This window comes from Grampus griseus (genome assembly GCF_964374135.1).
Source record: "Grampus griseus genome assembly, chromosome: 5".
Lineage (NCBI taxonomy): Eukaryota > Metazoa > Chordata > Mammalia > Artiodactyla > Delphinidae > Grampus > Grampus griseus.
Window position 1 is genome coordinate 32,181,435 of NC_138998.1, and position 18,431 is coordinate 32,199,865.

Consider the following 18,431-nt stretch of genomic DNA (forward strand, 5'->3'; position numbering starts at 1 on the left):
CACACACACACACACACACACACACACACACACACACACACACACACACACACACACACACACACACACACACACACACACACACACCAAGCCCCCTCACCCCCAACCACGTCCCGAAGCAACACCCAGAGTCCCTCGGGGGCATGCGATGTATAGCCCTCTGTGTCGTCCGGCCAATGGAGCTGGAGGAGAGAGGAAGGCAGGGACGTGGTTGCAGGAGGTCAGGGGCCAAGTTGGACTCAGTCCCCAGCAGCTCCGAAGGCAGAGCAGGGGGTGCAGGCCGGGAAGGGTCGCCGCGAGTCCAGAAGGCCGCGGCCTCCGGGTCCTCAGCGCCGCCTCCCCGGAGGAAGGCGGGGGCGGGGAGGAGGGGGTGGGAGGAGGCGGAGGGCGGAGGAGGGCGGCGCGCTGCGAGGTTATTTGTGGTTCGCTTTGATCCCGAGGGGGAACCTGAAACTCTCACATTCCTGGCATAGCAGCCGCCTCCGGCGCTGGCCGACCCTGGGGCTGCGTGCTGGGGCCCAAGCGGCCAGAGCGTCGGCGCTACGGCCGAGAGCACACCTCAGCCGCCGCGCTGAGCCGAGCCGGGCCGGGCCGGGTCGTCGGGTCTGACAGCGCCGAGCACCCGCGGGCCGCTGCGGTAAGGAAGGCTTCTCGGCGCTTTGGGGAGCGCGTGGGGCCGCAGAGACTCGCCCCAGTCGAAGCCCGAGCCCCGCCGCAGCCTGGGCTTTTCCGGGAGCGGGAGCGGGAGCGGGGCGGACCCAGCGTCCTCCAAGGCACAGCGCGCCTTTCCCGGCAGCCACGAAGCAGGGCAAGGACCGCTCCGCCCGGGGGTGTCTCTCGAAGGCGCGCGGGTCTGCTGGGGCTGGAGGAGGGGGGCAGCCTCTGGGGAGAACGTAGTGGGTGTTTGGGGTCGCGGGTCGGGAAGAGGGGATGCCAGGGGATGCGGATCTGGGCGGAAGGCGCCGCTTGGAGCTCAGTTTGCAGCGCCCTGGGGGCTGATTTGGTTAGGTAGGGGTTACAGGTGTCTTTGCCCCCCAACTAGCCCAAGAATTCCTCTTTGTCTTCCTTGGAAAATCCTCTCTTGAGCCACGGTCTGGCTCTCACTTAGAAAGAATGCAGCTTGCCGTCCAGCCCGCTGACGTCAGCGCTGGAGCATTTGGAAAACAAAGAGGGCTCGGGAGGGAGGGAGGGAGGCGGCTCCACGACGCTTAAAGACCTCTCCGGACCACTGGCTACCGTCGTCCACCCAGCTCCCGGCGCAGCGGCGGCCACCGGGTGCTCGTAGTCAGCCAGGAGTCCGGGTAGGGCGGGATGAGGTGCGGTCTGACTAGAGACCCTCGCTTTGGTTCCTTAGGCGCGCGTGAGCCCAGGCAAAGGCCGGAGTTGCGTGCTTGCTTAGAAGAGGGTGTTTCAGAGACCTGGGCGCGCTAGTACAGCAGGGGTGCACGGCCCGGGTCGCGGGAGCAGATTTTAGTAACGGCTCAGCTGAAAGGATGTGCATCCAAGGGTCTTGACCGGGACAAACGCGGGATGAGAGGCGCGGGAGGTGTTCCCTGCACCCAGGCACACTGTTGGTGGGGAGAGGGCCTGGAATCTGTCCGGAAAGCTGCATTCTCCGGTCCTCCTCGGCTGCAGTCAGCCCAGACAGTGATTAACTTAGGAATGCCCCGTGGATGAAACGCTAGGGAGAATTGATTCCGGTTTGTTTTGCCTCGGGTAGCTCTAGAGTCTTGCATCTCCCGTCCTTGTGTGTTTGGGGCGGGGGGAATGAGGGGGTGCCAGGAAGGATGAATACAGAGTACCCTCCAGACGCATCTCCCTCTCCCCGGTTTTGGGCAGCTGGGAGGAGGGAGTGGAATGGCTGCTCTGCCAGTTGGCCAAGCCCTAACTTGAGCAGGGCACTGGGGTTAGTTTTGGGGCAGAGGAGGGGCTGCGTTCCTCCTACTGTCCTCCCGTGCACACAGGACCTCCGGAGGTGTGGGTTTTGTTTGGTCTTCCCTGAATCCCAGTTTGGAGGTCTGTCGTAGAGGAGGCTGTGGAAAGGAAGCTGGGTGAGGTGGGCAGCCTGCCAGGCCATGAGCCACTGGGAGCCCAGGCTCAGAAGGGAACACCTTCCGCAGGAGATATTATCTCCCTGCAGTTTAGGCTCAGAGCCCCCAGCCCCAGGTTCCTGCATCCAAGAGCCTCCCCGCTCGCTCCCTTCCTTCTTCAGTCGGCTCAAGTGGTGTTACCAATGTCAAGATGCTGATGGCCCATCATCCCCTGCGTGCCTAGAGGGCCATCAGGGCACATCCAAGGAGCAAGTGTGTGTGTAGCTGGGGGTGGTAATCATAAAATCGAAGACATCGTGCCACCCTTTCTTTTTACCTGGAGCACTTACTGTCAGCGCACAGGCTATGTGACTGGCCCACAAACCTTGATGGGTGGCACCTTTTTGCCTCATCTCACAAAACCATTGTCCTATTATAGTCTCTCTTTCATCCCTTATTCACCAATCCAGATGCATTTTTTCCTTCTTCCTGTTCACCTTGCAGAGTGACTGCCAAGGTCATCCCATGACAGGGAAGGCTCAGCAGAGTAAAGGGTGGTGAGTTAGCTGTGCCAAGGCCGGTGCTCAGGCATGCTTCATCCTAGACGGTCCTGGGGGCTGTTTGCCTAGGGCTTCTACCAGGCTGGAATCATTCTTTATCACCTGCCAATAAACTGGGGCCCTGTCCACCCCTGGACTGGAATGCTCAGTGGTTAGAGCTGAATTAGGCCTGCGCTAGAGTCGCTCATCAGGCTCTTTGATGGGAAGCTGACTGCAGGAGGCCAAGCTTCCTGGTGTCTAGGTTACTGGTGTTTTTCTCTAGGCACAGTAAGTCTCCATGAATATGATTATAATGGCGGTCCTTTGCCAGGGATTTACAGCACACGAGGAGCTCAACAGCCATTGCCTGTTTTAATTCTCAACTCCGTGAGGCTAGCATTATTCCTTCATATTTCCGATGGAGAAACTGAGGCTCAGAAGTTAAGTGACTTGCCTTAATCAGTAGATGGCAGCATTGGCAGTTGAACCCAGGCTTGTGTGCCCCTCCATAGCCTTGCTCTTTACCATCATGCCTTTGACCAGACAGTAATGGAAAGTCCCCCCCTTTCCCATGTGCTCCCACTGAGTGGTCTTCTTTCTCTCCTCCCAGGTGCTCTGGGGCCAGGTGCCGCTGGCCTTTGTCCAGGCGGTTGTGTGCAAGCCCAGGAAGCATGAGGACACTGGAGGACTCCTCGGGTACGGTCCTGCACCGCCTCATCCAGGAGCAGCTGCGCTATGGCAACCTGACCGAGACCCGCACGCTGCTGGCCATCCAGCAGCAGGCCCTACGGGGTGGGGCTGGGGCTGGGGGCACAGGGAGCCCCCAGGCCCCCCTGGAGATCGTGGCCCCCGAGGACAGTCAGGTGCTGCAGCAGGCCACAAGGCAGGAGCCCCAGGGCCAGGAGCACCAGGGCACCGAGACCCATCTGGCAGAGAACAGCCTCTACCGGCTGTGCCCACAGCCTGGCAAGGGCGAGGAGCTGCCCACCTATGAGGAGGCCAAAGCCCACTCGCAGTACTATGCGGCCCAGCAGGCGGGGCCCCAGCCACATATGGGGGACCGGGATCCCCGCGGGGCCCCGGGTGGCATTCGGAGGCAGGATGAGGCCCTGCGTGAGCTGAGGCACGGGCACGTGCGCTCCCTGAGCGAGCGGCTCCTGCAGCTGTCCCTGGAGAGGAACGGGGCCCGTACCCCCAGCCACATGAGCGCCTCCCACAGCTTCCCCCAGCTGGCCCGCAACCAGCAGGGACCCCTGCCCAGGGGCGCCCCTGCAGAGGGCCCGGAGCCCCGCGGACCTCCACCTCAGTACCCACACATCGTGCTAGCTCATGAGACCACCTCCGCTGTCACCGACCCGCGGTACCGCACCCGTGGCAGCCCGCACTTCCAGCATGCGGAAGTAAGGTAACTGCCCACCTCGGTCTTCAAGCTCTTGGCTTCCAGCGTAGTTCTCCCAGGGTGAAGAGCCTCCAGAATCCTGGCGAGCTCCAGAGGAAGGCCGATGATACCCTCTCCCTCCCAAGATGGGAGCTAATGCTGGAAGAAAAGAGGGATTTAGCCAGGGTCACATGAGAACTTAGCGGCATCCCTTGCTTTAATTTGGAGGTGGACACCATTGTCTAATTTTCTGTGGCAGTTGAGTAACTAGGGTTTTCAGAGGCTATGAATTACAGCAGGGGGTTAAAGGTTGGGTTTCAGAAAGAACTTGCAAAGACAAGGGTTGGGAATCATTGCCAAACTGTTTCCAAGTTAAGTGGGAAGAAGGTGGAACCTCCTTCTCTGGAGGTTTCTAAGAACAAGTGGACATGTTTGCTTTCTGTGATTACTGGGAGGCATTCCTAACTGTAGGCAGGAAGAAAGGACCAGATGGCCTCCTTAGGGACCTCTCCCCGCTCCTACACCGGGGCAGGAGCTGCCCTGTCCCTACCATTCATTTCCTTTCATGTTTTTCTGTGTGGTCCATGTGGGTGGAGCCTGGAGTGGGAGAGGATTCCTGGTCCAGGTGAGCCCCTTTCTGTGGAGGCTCCGGAGAGGCTGCTGCGGGGAGGGCTTAGTGTTTGATTCTCAGTGTGAAGGGAAGCCTTTAGAGGATGCGATTTGGCTTACCTTTTTAAAACGATTCCTCTGCTGCATGTAGAGAATGGATTCTAGAGGCTAGAATGGAAGCAGGGATGCCCGGGAGGGGCAGGAAGCCCAGATAGTTTGCAGAAATAGGGTTCCTAGAAATGAGGCTATCGCTTGGCTGCGCACCTTCTCCTGAGAAGCTGACACACGCCCTTTTCACACGCCCTGCATCTCCCCCGCACAGGGGTCCAGGAAGCCCCACCAGAGGAGCCTGAAGGTTTGCAGACTCCCTCTTCCTCTGATGGCCCAAGGTCCAAGTCTGGTTCTCTTCGTGCCTGCTGAGTCCTCATTTAGTCACACACTTTCCCACTGTGTGCCCTTTCCCGGGAAAGATGGCTTTCTTAGCTCTCGAGAAATGAGTGACGTGATAGCTTGGAATGAAGGGACCAGAAGATGGAGCCTGTGGGTTTTCGCCACCCTCCACCTCCCAGGCCCCCCCACCTTATCTTCTTTCTCAGGGCTCCGTCCTGGGAGAGTTTCGGAAGCTGAGTCGTGGTTTCTTCTCTTGGACCAGCCTTATTGAGCCCTGTCAGGAAAAGATAATATCGTGGAAAGGAAGTAGACTGTTTGCAGGAGAACAAAAAAAGAGGGAGGGGGAGGGGCGAACAAGGGGAAGGGAGAGCAAGTGTGAAGGAAAGGAGGCTGTATTCTTTCTTGGAGCCAAGTCATCCCCAAAGAATGCCATTTGTGTCTGCCTGGCCCAGGGCAGGGGGAGCAAGTTCAAGAAGCAACCCCAAGATGCCACATTTAGCAGCACAGGGAGAGTTTGCACATTCCAATGGGGACTCTCAGCTCTCACTGGAAGCTCTACCTTGGGCAGTAAGAGAAATACATCTGCCAGCCTCTCCTTTGGCTGCTTGCTTTGAGGCTTGCTTTCTGGGAACTGGGGGCAGGGACTGTTCTTATAGCCTAGGGTCATAAGAGGGGCAGGGGAGCCCGGAGTCTGGAGGGGGAAGGATGAAGGGGAGGGATGAGGGGAAGGGCAGGCATAGGTGCTGAGGTGATGGACTCATGTGGGGCTTCCGGGACTTGGGAAAGTTCCTGGTGAAACTGAGGCCATCAGTTCTTTTACACTTAGAGCCACAAGGCCCCAGAAAGGCTCTGTGACCCCACAGGCCTCTTGCTTTTTGCTCCTTCCCTTGACATGGGGCCCTGAGGCTGACGTTATACCAGTAGGACACTGTCCCTAAACTCAGGCTATTGTCATAGTCCTGAGGCAACCACTATGCCCCAGAAAATCCACTGTTTGGGTCACATTTACTCTTTGAGCAGAGAGTAAGCTGCGGTCTCCACTAGGAGAGACGGAGGATGGCCCGTCATTGTGGGAACGCCCACTGCAGGCCCAGCACTCTGCCAGGCACATGTAGCCCTCACAAAGCCCCTTGAGGCTGAGAACCTTACTTTCATGATTGAGCGGAGTCCTGCCGCACCATGGGCTTAAACACTGGAGCCGGAGTTTGAATGCCTATTTTGTCAGACTCTGGAGCCCAGACTCTACCCCTGACATCTGTCTCGCCGCTCTAACCTTAGCCGCAGTCTTCTAAAAATGTTTCTTCAAGGGGTGACGGGACCCAAAATAGGAGGGAGAAGAAGTGCGTGTGAGCGCAGGGCCTGACACCAGGGGCCGGAACAGACACCAAGTGGCCCAGGGGCCTGGAAGTTTGTGTGTTCAGTCATGATGGATGTGACCTCCACACTCAGAAAGAGCCTTCTATTGATGAGAAGGGTCAGGAGTGCACTTTTCAAGATCTCTTCTTTAAGCTCGGGTTGCTAGGACTGCTCAGGCTGATCCCCAGGGCCTCGGCCACAGTGAGGCTGGGCATGAAATAAGCATGCTCATGTTAATCCCCTCCAGCCCTGCTCCCCTGGCCCTTGAAGGTCTTGGGGACGCCATGTGGAAAGGCCTTCTCCACCAGTCGCTGCCTCACGCTGTGGGGAGGCTGTCTGCCCAAGAGGACTGGCGCGACTCGGGGTGGTTTCTCGGTCTCTGAGCACCTACTCTTCTGTTCCCCAGGATCCTGCAGGCCCAGGTGCCCCCTGTGTTCCTCCAGCAGCGGCAGCAGTACCAGTACCTGCAGCAGCCCCAGGAGCACCCCCCGCCCCCATCCCCGGCTCCCCTCAGCCAGGGCCCGCTAGGCTCCCTCAGCCTACCAGGGTTGGAGGCCCCAGCAAGTACCCAGGCCTCCTCGGGCAGTGCCCACCTGGCCCAGATGGAGACTGTGCTGAGGGAGAATGCCAGGCTGCAGAGGGACAACGAGAGGCTGAAGAGGGAGCTGGAGAGCTCGGCGGAGAAGACCGGCCGCATCGAGAAGGTAGGCCCTGCTGGGGCCTCGGAGGGGCAGGGGGAAGAAGGGACCCCGACGGGGCTGGCCTGGCTGGGCTTCTCAGCCGTCCCTCAGTCCCCGCCCCCATCCCTCGTGCACCCTCCCTGGCTGACTCCAGACAGCTGGGGAGCAGCCGGCACAGCAGGCCTGGAGCATGAGCTGTTGCTGCCCAATGGTGATTAGAAAGAGCCCATTCACGGCTCCCTCACACTCGCACCCTTCCCCTGCACACACCCCCTCCCGTGGACACCTCCCACAGAGAGCCCTTTGTATCCCCCACACAACAGCAAGTCTGTTCCAGGCCAGCCCTGGCCACAGAGGAAGCCCCTCCTCTTGGAAAAAACGAGCGACTTATTGGAATCACAGGCCAGCGAGGAGCACGTGCGGAACCTGCCAGCCGCCAAGTGGGAGGGGCAGCCAGGGCCAGGCTGGCCCTCTGGAGTGGATGGCGGTGGCTGGAGAGGCAAATCCTCCAAGCAGAGGCGGCTCAGGCTGGGGTCTGGTGCTCCCTTCTTAGTGAAGGGTTACCAGCTGTGCGCTCAGCCTTAGCAGGTGGACTCAGGCCTCCCGAGGCCATCCTGTGGTGTCCAAGATAAGTCCACCCTCCGGACCGTGGTTGGAGTCTGAGTGCCCACTCCTGGGCCCATTGTGCTCAGATTTCTCAGTAGAAGCCAGACAAAAGGAAGATGCTTCTTTCTGGACAGTGGGCCCCAGAAAGCTGCGCTTAGTCACGCTACAGGCAGCCACTTCCAGAGATCCTGGCCTTGGGTTTGCTCAGGACCTTGGGACAGTTGAAGGGACCCTCGCTTGCCTGTTCCAGCAGTCTGGTCCACCTCTAGAGGCTACAGGCTGCAGCCCATCCCACCAGAACTAGGTGGATTTTTTTGCTGTGGCTTTTGATCCTCTCCTCTCTCACCCTTTCTGATGGAGAATAGCAGATCAGCCGGGGTCTGTGGAGGGGACCTTGATGCCACTCCCTCGCTGGGAGCTATCCCCTTCCTTCAGCTCTGCTGTCTGCCTCTTGCAGCTGGAGAGCGAAATCCAGCGGCTCTCTGAGGCCCACGAGAGCCTGACGAGGGCCTCTTCCAAGCGGGAGGCCCTGGAGAAGACTATGCGGAACAAGATGGACAGTGAGATGAGGCGGCTGCAGGACTTCAACCGGGATCTGAGAGGTGAGGACGGCTTACCCAGGTGGAGGGGTGGGGAGTACCTGCGGACAGCTTGATCCCACTGTTCTAGGGAATAATTCAGAATCTGTCCTCTGCAATAATAGTATAAATCGACTCAAAGGAGACTAGGCTGAGACTCCTTGGGGAGTCTTGTCTCTGTGTTCTAGACCTTAGGGCTCCTCATGGACCTCCCACCCATGTGGCCCAGGATGACCTGGAGCTTCCCTATGAGCCCACCCCCAACTTGGAGAATGCAGCCCGACAGATAGGACCGAGGGGACACCCCAGCAGGCGGCTTCACCTGTATTCAAACATTTTTCCTTAAAACCTCTTTTCTTTATTTGAAACAGAGAGATTGGAATCTGCAAACCGGCGCCTGGCAAGCAAGACACAGGAAGCGCAGGCAGGCAGTCAGGACATGGTGGCCAAGTTGCTGGCTCAAAGTGAGTAGGGGTCCCACTCAGGAGCCTGGCCAGAGGTGTGGCCAGGACAGCCCCTCAGCACAGGGAGGATCGGCCTCCTCTATCAAAGCAGTGCTTGGAGCTTGGGTTTACTGAATGTCTACTACGCACCCAGCAGTGGACTAGACCTGGGGGAGGGGTAGTTTCTGAAGATGAAAAAGATCTGGTTCTCTGTGTATTGGGGAAATCAGTGGATCCAGAGGGATAGCTGGGGAGCTGTGGTTTGCTGAGCTGTGGTGCTGACCATCGGTTCGGTGTCCTTCAGAAGCATGGGGGAGGCCAGAGAGCCTTGGAGACAGGTGGGATGAGAGAGAAGGAAGAGTCTGAGTCTCCCAGGGGGTGCCCAGGGGGAATGTGGGAAGCTGGGGAGCATGGTGAGGCTGGGCCATAACAGGTGGAGGCACCAGCCAAAAATGGGGCGTAACCAACAGGGCAGCCCAAAGAAGGGGCTCAGGAGGATCCCCTAAAGAGGGTGGTCAGAGGCTTCTTGAAGAACAGATGAGTTCATTGTTGACTCATCCATTCAGTCACTCATTTGTTCACTAGCACAGCTGTGCTGAGCCCCTGGCCGGCGTGGAGCACAGCAGGAACAGGTCAGGAAGGTGCCAGGGCAGGGAGGTCAAGAGAGGCAGTGAGCTTGAGGAAGGAGCAGGGTCTTCCCACCCCGGATTTCAGGCAACAAGGGTGGCCTGGCCCCGGAGGCGAGATGAGGAGAGGTCCCCAGCAGCCTGAGAGAAGGGCTCTGTGGGGTAGCAGGGTGGGGAGCAGGCCACAGGTGAAGAAGCAGCAGGATAGCTCAAGTGGAGGTTCAAGCAGGGAGTTTGGGGGAAGAGGGAGGACAAAGGGAGCCCCGAGCTCAGCAGTAGGAAGAAGCTGCAGCAGTCAGAAGAGACAGAGAGGCAGTTATTTATTAAAATCCTCCTGTATGCTCTTACTACGTGCTATAGTGGTGTTAGGGTGTTTGCAAAGGAGTGGAGTGGGGGCGGCTGGTGGCCAGGCGAGGGTGGCTTCGAGGAAGGAGGAACCCATTCAGAAAGCCTGCTGTGCTGAAGCTGGATACTTAGGGGGTGTCCAGAAGTGGAGGGGCAGCTGGAGGGCTGAGCTGTGCTGGCAGCACCTCCCTCCTCAAGGAGGGCTCGGCCCTGGACAGGGCCGACAGGAGCCCAGCACTGAAGGGCTGGGGGGTGGGGGTGGGCAGGGGGCAGGCGGGGCTGTACTGGCGGGAGGCGATGACTTAGGGTCTCTGGGAGGTGGGGAGGGGACGGCCCCGGGGGTCCCGTTTGGAGTCTGGGGAGGGCGGGTTTCTGGAAGGGGGTAGAATGGGGCGCCCTGTAGTAGAGGGCCGACTTTGGGGGCCGGGCTCTGCCAAAGAAAGGAAGTCACCGGCGGGTTTCTGGGAGCGGGCAGGGGAGGGGCGAAGGGGGAGGCCGGCCTGGAGGCGTTTCCGCTCCCCGGGGAGCGAGCGCCAGGCTGTTCTTGGCTCCGGGCTGGAGCCATTAATCTGGCAGCGGCGGGTGACCTGGATGCCAGGCATTCCTGAGCCCGGGCTGTTCCGCTGCGCCCCGCCCCGCCGCCGCCGCCGCCGCTCCCTCCCGCGCCCCGCCCGCCCGCACTGCGGGAGGAGGGAGGACACTGGGACAAAGGGACTGGGACGTGCCGGTGGGGCCTCGCTTTCCCAGGGGGAAAGGCCTTCTGCTCCCTCCACTGCTCACTCGCCCTTGGCCCCTCGCCCTGTCTCCCTGATTCGCGGCCACCCCGCCTGGGAGCGCCCCCGCCCCCTGCCCGCCAGACAGGCCCAGGGTTTTATCCTGGTGGCTGGGGATGGCCAAGGGCTCAGGCTTCCCAGCCCCTGCCGGGGCCTTAGAGGTGTGGGAGGTGGCAGGAAGCTTCTGGAAGCCAAAGGCTGGGTCCTGGGGATCCTCCCCAAGGGCTGACGGAAGCCATGCAGCCCTTCCTTGCTCCCAATAGCCATGGGGAAACCAGAATTCTCAGGGAAGATGCCTCTGGTTGATCTCATCTTTTTTCTGGAGTCAGTCAACACTAGTAGGGAAGTGTGGCCCCTATCGCCAGTGCCATCTGCTTTTCCTACTAGGCAAGCTATACAGACCTCCAGCTCAGGTCAGACCCTGTCCTCCCTGGGGATCTGGCCTTGAGTCCTGAGGCCTGGTTCTCCCAGCCCTGTCCCCCTTGGGCAGTTTCTTCCCACTGAGCCTCAGATTCTGAGGCTGTAAGATGGGGGCATCATAGACTGGGATGAGATGCAGGCCTCCTGCAAACTCTGTAAGCTGTTGGGCTCTGTGAAGCCTCCCAGGATGGGGTCACTACCTCCAGGTCCAAAGTCCCAGTCAGCACTCCCGCCTGCCCCCTCCACTCCATCAGGGGTCAGGCCAGCTTGGGATGAAAGGCTCAATTTCAGTGTTACTGAGCTCTGCCATCTTCTCCCTCCACCCCAAAGAATGAGGCCAGCCTGGACCCAGCCTTCTGAAATCCAGCGTGAACCAGAGCTGACCTGGGTCAGTCGCCTGTGTCCTCCCTCTCTGCCCCAGGGCCCTGAGTAAATGAATCCTCCCTTCTGCCTGCCAGGTCCCAAGCCTTCACTCGTCTGTTCCAGAGCTTGTACTTCCTATGTGATAGGTATAAAGATTAAAGATGGCTCAAAGATTAAAATTAATTAAAATTAAATAAAATGAAGAATTCGGCTCTTCCCTCACACTAGCCACGCTTCCAGTGCTCAGTAGCCCCGCATGCCTAGTGGCTACCGCACTGGCTGGCACGGTGTAGGACCAGCCCGTTACGACAGGAAACTCCACCGTGCTATGATAGTGCTGCCCTAGAGAGTGCCTTTGAGTTCACCAGGCAGGCCCCAGAGCCTCTGCCCTCCAGCAAGGCGGGCAGCCCACACACTCTGCGGGTAGGGGCGCCTGGGTCCACAGAGTGAGCCCTGGAGCCCACTTCGGCAGCCCTCTAGGTGTGAGGGCCTCACACCACAGCCAAGCAGCCTGATCCGTCAGAGGCAGGCTGACTTGGGTCCCCATCCTGGCAGCACCATTCACCTCCTATGTTTCCTCCCCTTTAAGTTGAGGGGTCACAAATCCTGCCTCAAGGGACTATTACTGGAGACTTTGGTGGAATAAGATGTATAAGTGCCTGGCTCCTGGGGCAGCACACGGTGGTCCCTTCCCCTCTCCTTGATTCTTCCACTTGAATGATGACCACACGACAGTCCACCTGAGCCTCCGTTTTCTCATCTGCAAATGGGCGTCGTCACAGTTCCTACCGGTCCAGTCTCTAGTGTCACCGTGAGGCTCGAGGGGAACTGTGAATGTGTTTTGGAAATGGTGACACCTGGCACAAGTGGGCAGTGTTTGGGGCTCTCTCCTGGCAAGACCGTGTCCCAGCAGAGGAGCAGTGTAGCCCAGTGACTACTGCAAGGGCCCCGGCCTGGCACGCTCATTTACTCATGACTTAACCTGAGCCTCAGTTTCCTGGCCCATGCAATGGGGTTACTAAGGGTACCTAACTCGTAGGTTGTGGGGAAGATAAGATGCAGTCATGCTGCTGCAGTGGTCAGCCCAGAGCCCAGTACGTGGGGGGTGCTCCGTGGGGCCAGCGAGGTGGCTGCCGTCACTGACCAGGCCCCCCCTCTCTGTCCCTGCAGGCTACGAGCAGCAGCAGGAGCAGGAGAAGCTGGAGCGGGAGGTGGCACTGCTGCGCGGAGCCATCGAGGACCAGCGGCGGCGGGCCGAGCTGCTGGAGCAGGCTCTGAGCAATGCCCAGGGCCGGGCGGCACGAGCCGAGGAGGAGCTGCGGAAGAAGCAGGCCTACGTGGAGAAGGTGGAGCGGCTGCAGCAGGCCCTGGGGCAGCTGCAGGCTGCCTGCGAGAAGCGTGAGCAGCTGGAGCTACGGCTGCGGACGCGCCTGGAGCAGGAACTCAAGGCCCTGCGTGCGCAGCAGGTGAGCTGGGAAGACCCGCGGAGGTGGCAGAACTGGAGCAGCATCAGAGGAGGCCAGCTCTGAAGCCCCCGGGAGCCCCTGCTGAGATCCAGGCCGAGCCCCCTTGGAAAGCCAGGGTGATCTGTGCCGGCCTTGCTGAAGGCCCCTCCCAGCCACCAGTCTTAGCAGAGGCTTTGCCACGGGGCCATGTGCCGACCTTGGGGACTCAAGACTTGGGCCTCTGTCCTCAGCAGCAGCACAGGTTGGCACACTTGGTCTCTAGAGAAAGTCACTCAGGAGCATTGATGGAGGAGACTAGCCACCTCTTGTGTGTCTCCTCAGGATCCTGGGAGAAGATAGTCGCCCAGATGCTGAGTCTTTATCCTCACTTCGGACTATGTGAATAGCTCTTGTGTTTACAGACCAGATAGGGTTCTGTCTCCACTCCCAACCTTACCCTTCCCACAGAGATAGGGTGACCAGACCTCCTGGATTGCCCAGTTCTGTCCTAGTTTACACCAGTTGTCCCAGTGTCATTGAGTTGCACCCCTTTCCTGGATTGGAAGATAATTTATGTGGTCGCTATTGCAAAGGCAGACCTGATCTTCTCACACCCTTGGCCACAGGATTTGGGGCGGGGGTGCGGGGACCCACGCCTCCCCTTTGTCTCTGGGTGGAAGCGGGCTGCAAAGAGTGTACGGGGAGGCTGACCAAGCCCAAGGCTCGGTGAGAGTCCTCCTGTGGAGGCGAAGACCTGTGGCCGATGCACCCCAGCTGCCGCCCCTGACCACGGTGCTCCTCTCTCTGCAGAGGCAGGCAGGCAGCCCCGGTGGTGGCAGTAGCGGCGGTGGGTCCCCGGAGCTCAGTGCCCTGCGGCTGTCGGAGCAGCTACGAGAGAAGGAGGAGCAGGTCCTGGCACTGGAGGCCGACATGACCAAGTGGGAGCAGAAGTATTTGGAGGAACGTGCCATGAGGCAGTTTGCCATGGATGCGGCCGCCACGGCTGCCGCCCAGCGCGACACCACTCTCATCCGGCACTCCCCCCAGCCCTCGCCCAGCAGCAGCTTCAACGAGGGCCTGCTCACCGGCGGCCACAGGCATCAGGAGATGGAAAGCAGGTTGGGCATTACAGGCCGGGCACCTGGGTGGGGGTAGGGGGGTGGCGATGTCAAGTCCCTGCCCATCCTTAATCCGTGATAAACACCCCTCGCCCCACCTGGCCTAACAATCCCTCCTACTTCTGAGCTGACCCCCGTGCTTTTGGCATAGCTGGCATCATACACGTATTCTTTCCCAGAGGTACCAACCAAGTCCTTGGTCTGCCCAGGAGACCCCACTGTTAGATGCCATCCAAGGCTCTGGGACTCTATCCCCTCCCCCTCCCCCATGTAAATCAGAGAGTAAGACTTTCCTACTGAGTCCACACCATGTACCACCCCCAGAAGGAATGTGGCCGAGGCCCCTGGCCTGGGGGTAGCTAGTATTTTCTCTCCAAAAACAATCTCAGAGGCCCCACAAGATTTCCATTTAACCTATACCTGGCTCAAAAGCACAAGCACGTTGACTGAGCCCATTTGGTCAACAGCCCTGGGGGTGGTCCTCCAGGACGGGGGTTGTACCATTGCTGTCATTGGATGAATCCAGGACCTGCCCCTTGATGACCTGCCTTTGCTGGTGTGAGAAGGGCCCAGCACTTCTCGCATGGGCAATTTTCAGAGCATCCAGTTCCAGAGCTGTGATGGCATTTCTGAAGGCCCCCTCCTGCCCCTGCTGCAAGGCCAGGAGAGCCCAGCCTGGTTGTAGGAAAGGCTTTCCCTCCAACGTCTTCAAGGCGGGAAGGATGGGGGCTGTTGGATCTGTAGGTCTGAAGATGCAAGCATGACCTCTCACCCCTCAGGTTAAAGGTGCTCCACGCCCAGATCCTGGAGAAGGATGCGGTGATCAAGGTCCTTCAGCAGCGCTCCAGGAAGGATCCTGGCAAGGCCACCCAGGGCTCCCTGAGGCCCGCCAAGTCGGTGCCATCTGTCTTCGTGGCTGCAGCAGCAGGGGCCCAGGGCTGGCAAGGGCTCTCCTCCAGCGAGCGGCAGGTGGATACCCCTGCCCGGCTGGCTGCAGGTGAGAGGAGGCGGGTAAGCGGCAGAGGCAGAGGCAGGGGCTAGGGTGTCCTCAGGCCTTTCCTCTCAGAACTGAGGCTCAGAGGAGCCAGGGCATCCCAGCCCCTTACCCAGGGAAGCTGGCTTATACTCTGGCTCCAGTGATCCTGCAGCCCACAGCTGTCCCCCTGGTGTGAAGAGGCAGGCTGTAGCCCCCATCTCTGGAAATTCCACCACCCTGGCCCCAGCCACTTAGCATCTAAGTAAAAATAGAGCTCCCTGTACAGATGTACCTTCTGGGCCAGCCCTTCCACTCCCCCTTCTAAGCAGATGCCACAGAAATCTGAGAGTCCCTACTGGTTTTAAGATTTAATCTACACCCCTTTAAGAAAGGCTCTTCTACTCGAAGTTTTTGGAACCCAATCCAACCTGATAGTTATTCCCATTTGGAAACAGGAGCGTTTAGTTGTAATCGAAGTTCTTGCAAATCAAGAGCAATTCGCATCCCTAATAGGTACAGTTAAGTAGGGGTGTTCTTCCTGGGGGTTCCACCTTATGGACAAGGCAATAACTGTGAACCTCCTGCCTTTCCAGCAGACAGGGCCCCGGCGGAGGAGCCAGTGGCCGAGGCTCCCCTAGCTGCCCACGCCAAACATGGGAGCAGGGATGGGAGCACCCAGACTGACAGCCCCCCAGACAGCGCCGCCGCCTACCTGGGCCTGGAGCCCGACGGCCTTCTGGGGTGCAGCAGTGGCCAGAGGACAGCCTTGCTGGGTAAGTCCCCTTCCCCCCAACCCCCCGACTTCTCTGCGGGGCTGAGGGCATGTTGGGGTGTGAATTGGGGCCCCTGACCCTTTATTCCCAGGCCTGGCCCCACTCACTGCCCACACTCCACAGGGAGCCCTGCACAGGGACGGGTGAGCAGGGTGTGAGGCCCACCACAGTACATATGAGAGCTGGTTGGATGCATGAATAGGGGAACTGAAAACCCTGATTACAGACAGATCCACCTGGGAGTCTCTTTATCTTCTCTTTGGAAGTCTTCTTTTATTGCCAGTCTAAATATCTAAGATAATGGAGCTTGGTGAGTTACCCTTCCACTCAAGTTAGGAGACTTTGTTTAAAAAGAATCCGGGAAGGAGAAATTTGAGAAGATGCCATTACTGTGTTTGCTCCCTTTCACATTAGCCTTTGCATATTTGCCTGGCCTCACCATCTCAGAAAACCACAGGCATGAAAAGAATGCGGCAGCCTCCCTCCCTTGGGGCTCTCCACCCTCCCTCCAAGCCCTCCGACCAGTTCCAAGTTGTAAACAACTGCGTCTTCCACTCTGGAGGCTGGTGGTCTGGACCGAGAGCCCAGAGGGAGCAGAGCTTTGTGCTTAGGTTGGCCAAGTTATGGCGACCTGGGCAGCTGAGTTGGGAAAAGTTGGTGAAGATAGATCCTATCTTTCAAACGTGGTAGGATTTAAAAGAGCAGTGTGGTAATGCTCGTTGGCATGTGCCTGTGTTCTTATCTCTCCAGATTCTGTTGCTACATCCAGAGTCCAGGACTTGTCGGACATGGTGGAGATACTGATCTGAAGGAGGTGGTGCCTTGGGGACTCCGAACCACTCCCTGCTCTCCTCTGCCCTCTGCCACGTGGCCATTCCAGCAGCCCCTCCAGAGGCTGCTTCACCCTCCCCCAGCCCAGCACTCATTCCCATTGACCATCTGGTCCCAGGAGCTGAGGAAGGATGCTGCAGAGGAGAAGGGGAGCTGTGAGCCGGCCCCCAGAAGACTCTGCTCCTTAGCCCCACATTCCTCCTGGGCCCACGTGGAATGAGGACTGGACCTTAACCTGCTTGCAGCCCAAGGCTTGCTGCCAGGGTAGCAACCGAAAGCTCAGAAGGGAGTAGCCCCTTCTGCACCCCCAGTGGACACTCGGGCAGAGGGGGACAGGATATGTTGATTTGGGGGCTGATTTCCAAGGATGGCTGCCCGTGGACGCCAGGTGGGCTGGTTTACTAGTCAGGCCTGGCTCAGTGTGGTCCCTCCAACCTCCTCAGCCTTGGGCTCACCCACACTTGCATCTTGTGGGGCCCGTTGAGGCCACAGCCTCACCCCTTCACTTGGAAAGGACTGGGATGCGCTGTGCGGTTTGTATATAATTCCCTTCCTTGTGGAACAGAAGACTGAAGCGGGCTGCTTCAGATTTGTCCCCTCGTTCTGTGCTCCCATCTCTGCTGTCACGGTTCCGCCCAGTTATCTCCCCTTCTCAAGCCCTTGGCCCGTGATCCAGTTGATCCACGGGATATTGGCTGTCTTTTTCCCCATCTTGAACCCTTTTTGAAATGCCCACGTGACCCTCCCCCCCACCACCATCACCAGCCTCTTGAAATGGCTCCACAGCTCCTGTCCTTGGGACATCCTGTCAGTTTGGTTATGAGCCCTGAGCCAGGTGAAGTGAGCCACCACACAAGTCTGCTGTGGTGGGGTTCCCAGCACCAGTTCTCCCAAAGGAAACTGGAGACATGGCCTTGTTCTCATCAGGGTCTCTGTCCACCCACCCTGGAGGGATTGGGAGACGTGACTCAGATAGTCCTCTGAATGGAGCCCCCGTTACAGCATGGCGCCGTGAGGCTGGCTCCTCGAGCCACCTGTGCCCAGCGCCCTGAAGCAGGGCCGGCGCTTGAGAACTGGAGTGAAGCATCCAATGGCAGCCTGCCAGTGGCCGTGACTTTGACTTCTGGTCTTAAAGAGTCCCCCAGCTCAGCCCCAGGAGCGATTGGTGGGTTTTAGCAGTTTGTCTTGACTGTTTTTAGTTCTCCTTGAATCTTTGTTTTGTTTTTTTTTTTCCTTTACCGTTTTTAGGTTTTATATGTGTTATTTTATTCCCATGGTTCCTCAAGTTTCCTTTTTAAACATTTGCATTTGCTGGACAATTGCATATTTTTTTAAATCTCCCTACCCCTCTTGAAAGCTGAAAAATGCATTTGGTTCATATGCATTGTTTACAAAGAAAAAAAGAAAAAAGAGAAAAAAAGGCAAAAAAATATTGTGGAAGAAAAAAAACAACTTAATATATTTTGGATTAATATTTGGTATTTCTTTTAAAGTATTTTTTTGTGCTGTGAACATTTTCTGCCAAAGACCATGATGTGTGTCTGTATGTTTAAGTTATCGTAAATATTTAAAATGTAAACATGGCTGTTTTGTTATGCCACCCTGTACCAGGATTGCTGCTGCATTCCACTGGGTATAACAGTATTTTAATAAAAAAAAAAATTTAATTAAAAGCGGTGTCTTTGCACAGGTGAGAGACTACACTGAGAGGGAAAGGAGAGGGGGTAGGAACTTTGGAGGGGCCACCCGTGTCATAGTCCCCAACCACTCTCAGCACTGAGCTGGACCCCTACTCGTCCACCCCATGCTCCTGTACGCCTTGGTTCTTAAACACTGACCAGGGCATGTCCATAAACCACCAGCTCAGGGTGACTGCCATTTCTCATACAAGAGGAGTGAAGGCTGGTTTCCATTTTCTGATTGTGGGAAACCTTTGGGCAAGGCTGGTCCCTCCTTATCTGCAAGGCTAGGAGGCTATACAGTGTAATTTCTTCTAGGATCCACAAGTCCTGGGAATTTGTGAGGCTGCATTAAGGGCAAGGTTGGAATGAGGATGTGGTTGGCTTTTCCCAGAGAACATTTCTCTCAGTCTGGGAGAGTCTGGCAGAGGGGCAGCCTCCCCAGGTAACTTTGTTCTAACTGACTTTGTTTG

At 58.0% G+C, this 18,431-nt stretch overlaps 1 protein-coding gene across 2 annotated transcripts; it reads left to right on the top strand.

Moving 5' to 3' along the window:
• Positions 1–506: 506 nt before the first annotated feature.
• AMOTL2 (angiomotin like 2) lies at positions 507–17,922 on the top strand. Of its 2 annotated transcripts, none has more exons than XM_082654584.1 (10): positions 507–637; positions 3,180–3,974; positions 6,709–7,006; positions 8,046–8,190; positions 8,538–8,630; positions 12,307–12,602; positions 13,392–13,699; positions 14,479–14,696; positions 15,269–15,448; positions 16,199–17,922. In XM_082654584.1, the coding sequence occupies exons 2-10, from the start codon at positions 3,241–3,243 to the stop codon at positions 16,255–16,257; spliced, it is 2,331 nt and encodes a 776-aa protein (XP_082510710.1). In that variant the 5' UTR covers positions 507–637; positions 3,180–3,240; the 3' UTR covers positions 16,258–17,922. The 2 variants fall into 2 exon arrangements, with proteins under 2 accessions (XP_082510710.1, XP_082510711.1); XM_082654585.1 differs by having other exon boundaries at positions 15,272–15,448.
• The last annotated feature ends 509 nt before the right edge of the window (positions 17,923–18,431 follow it).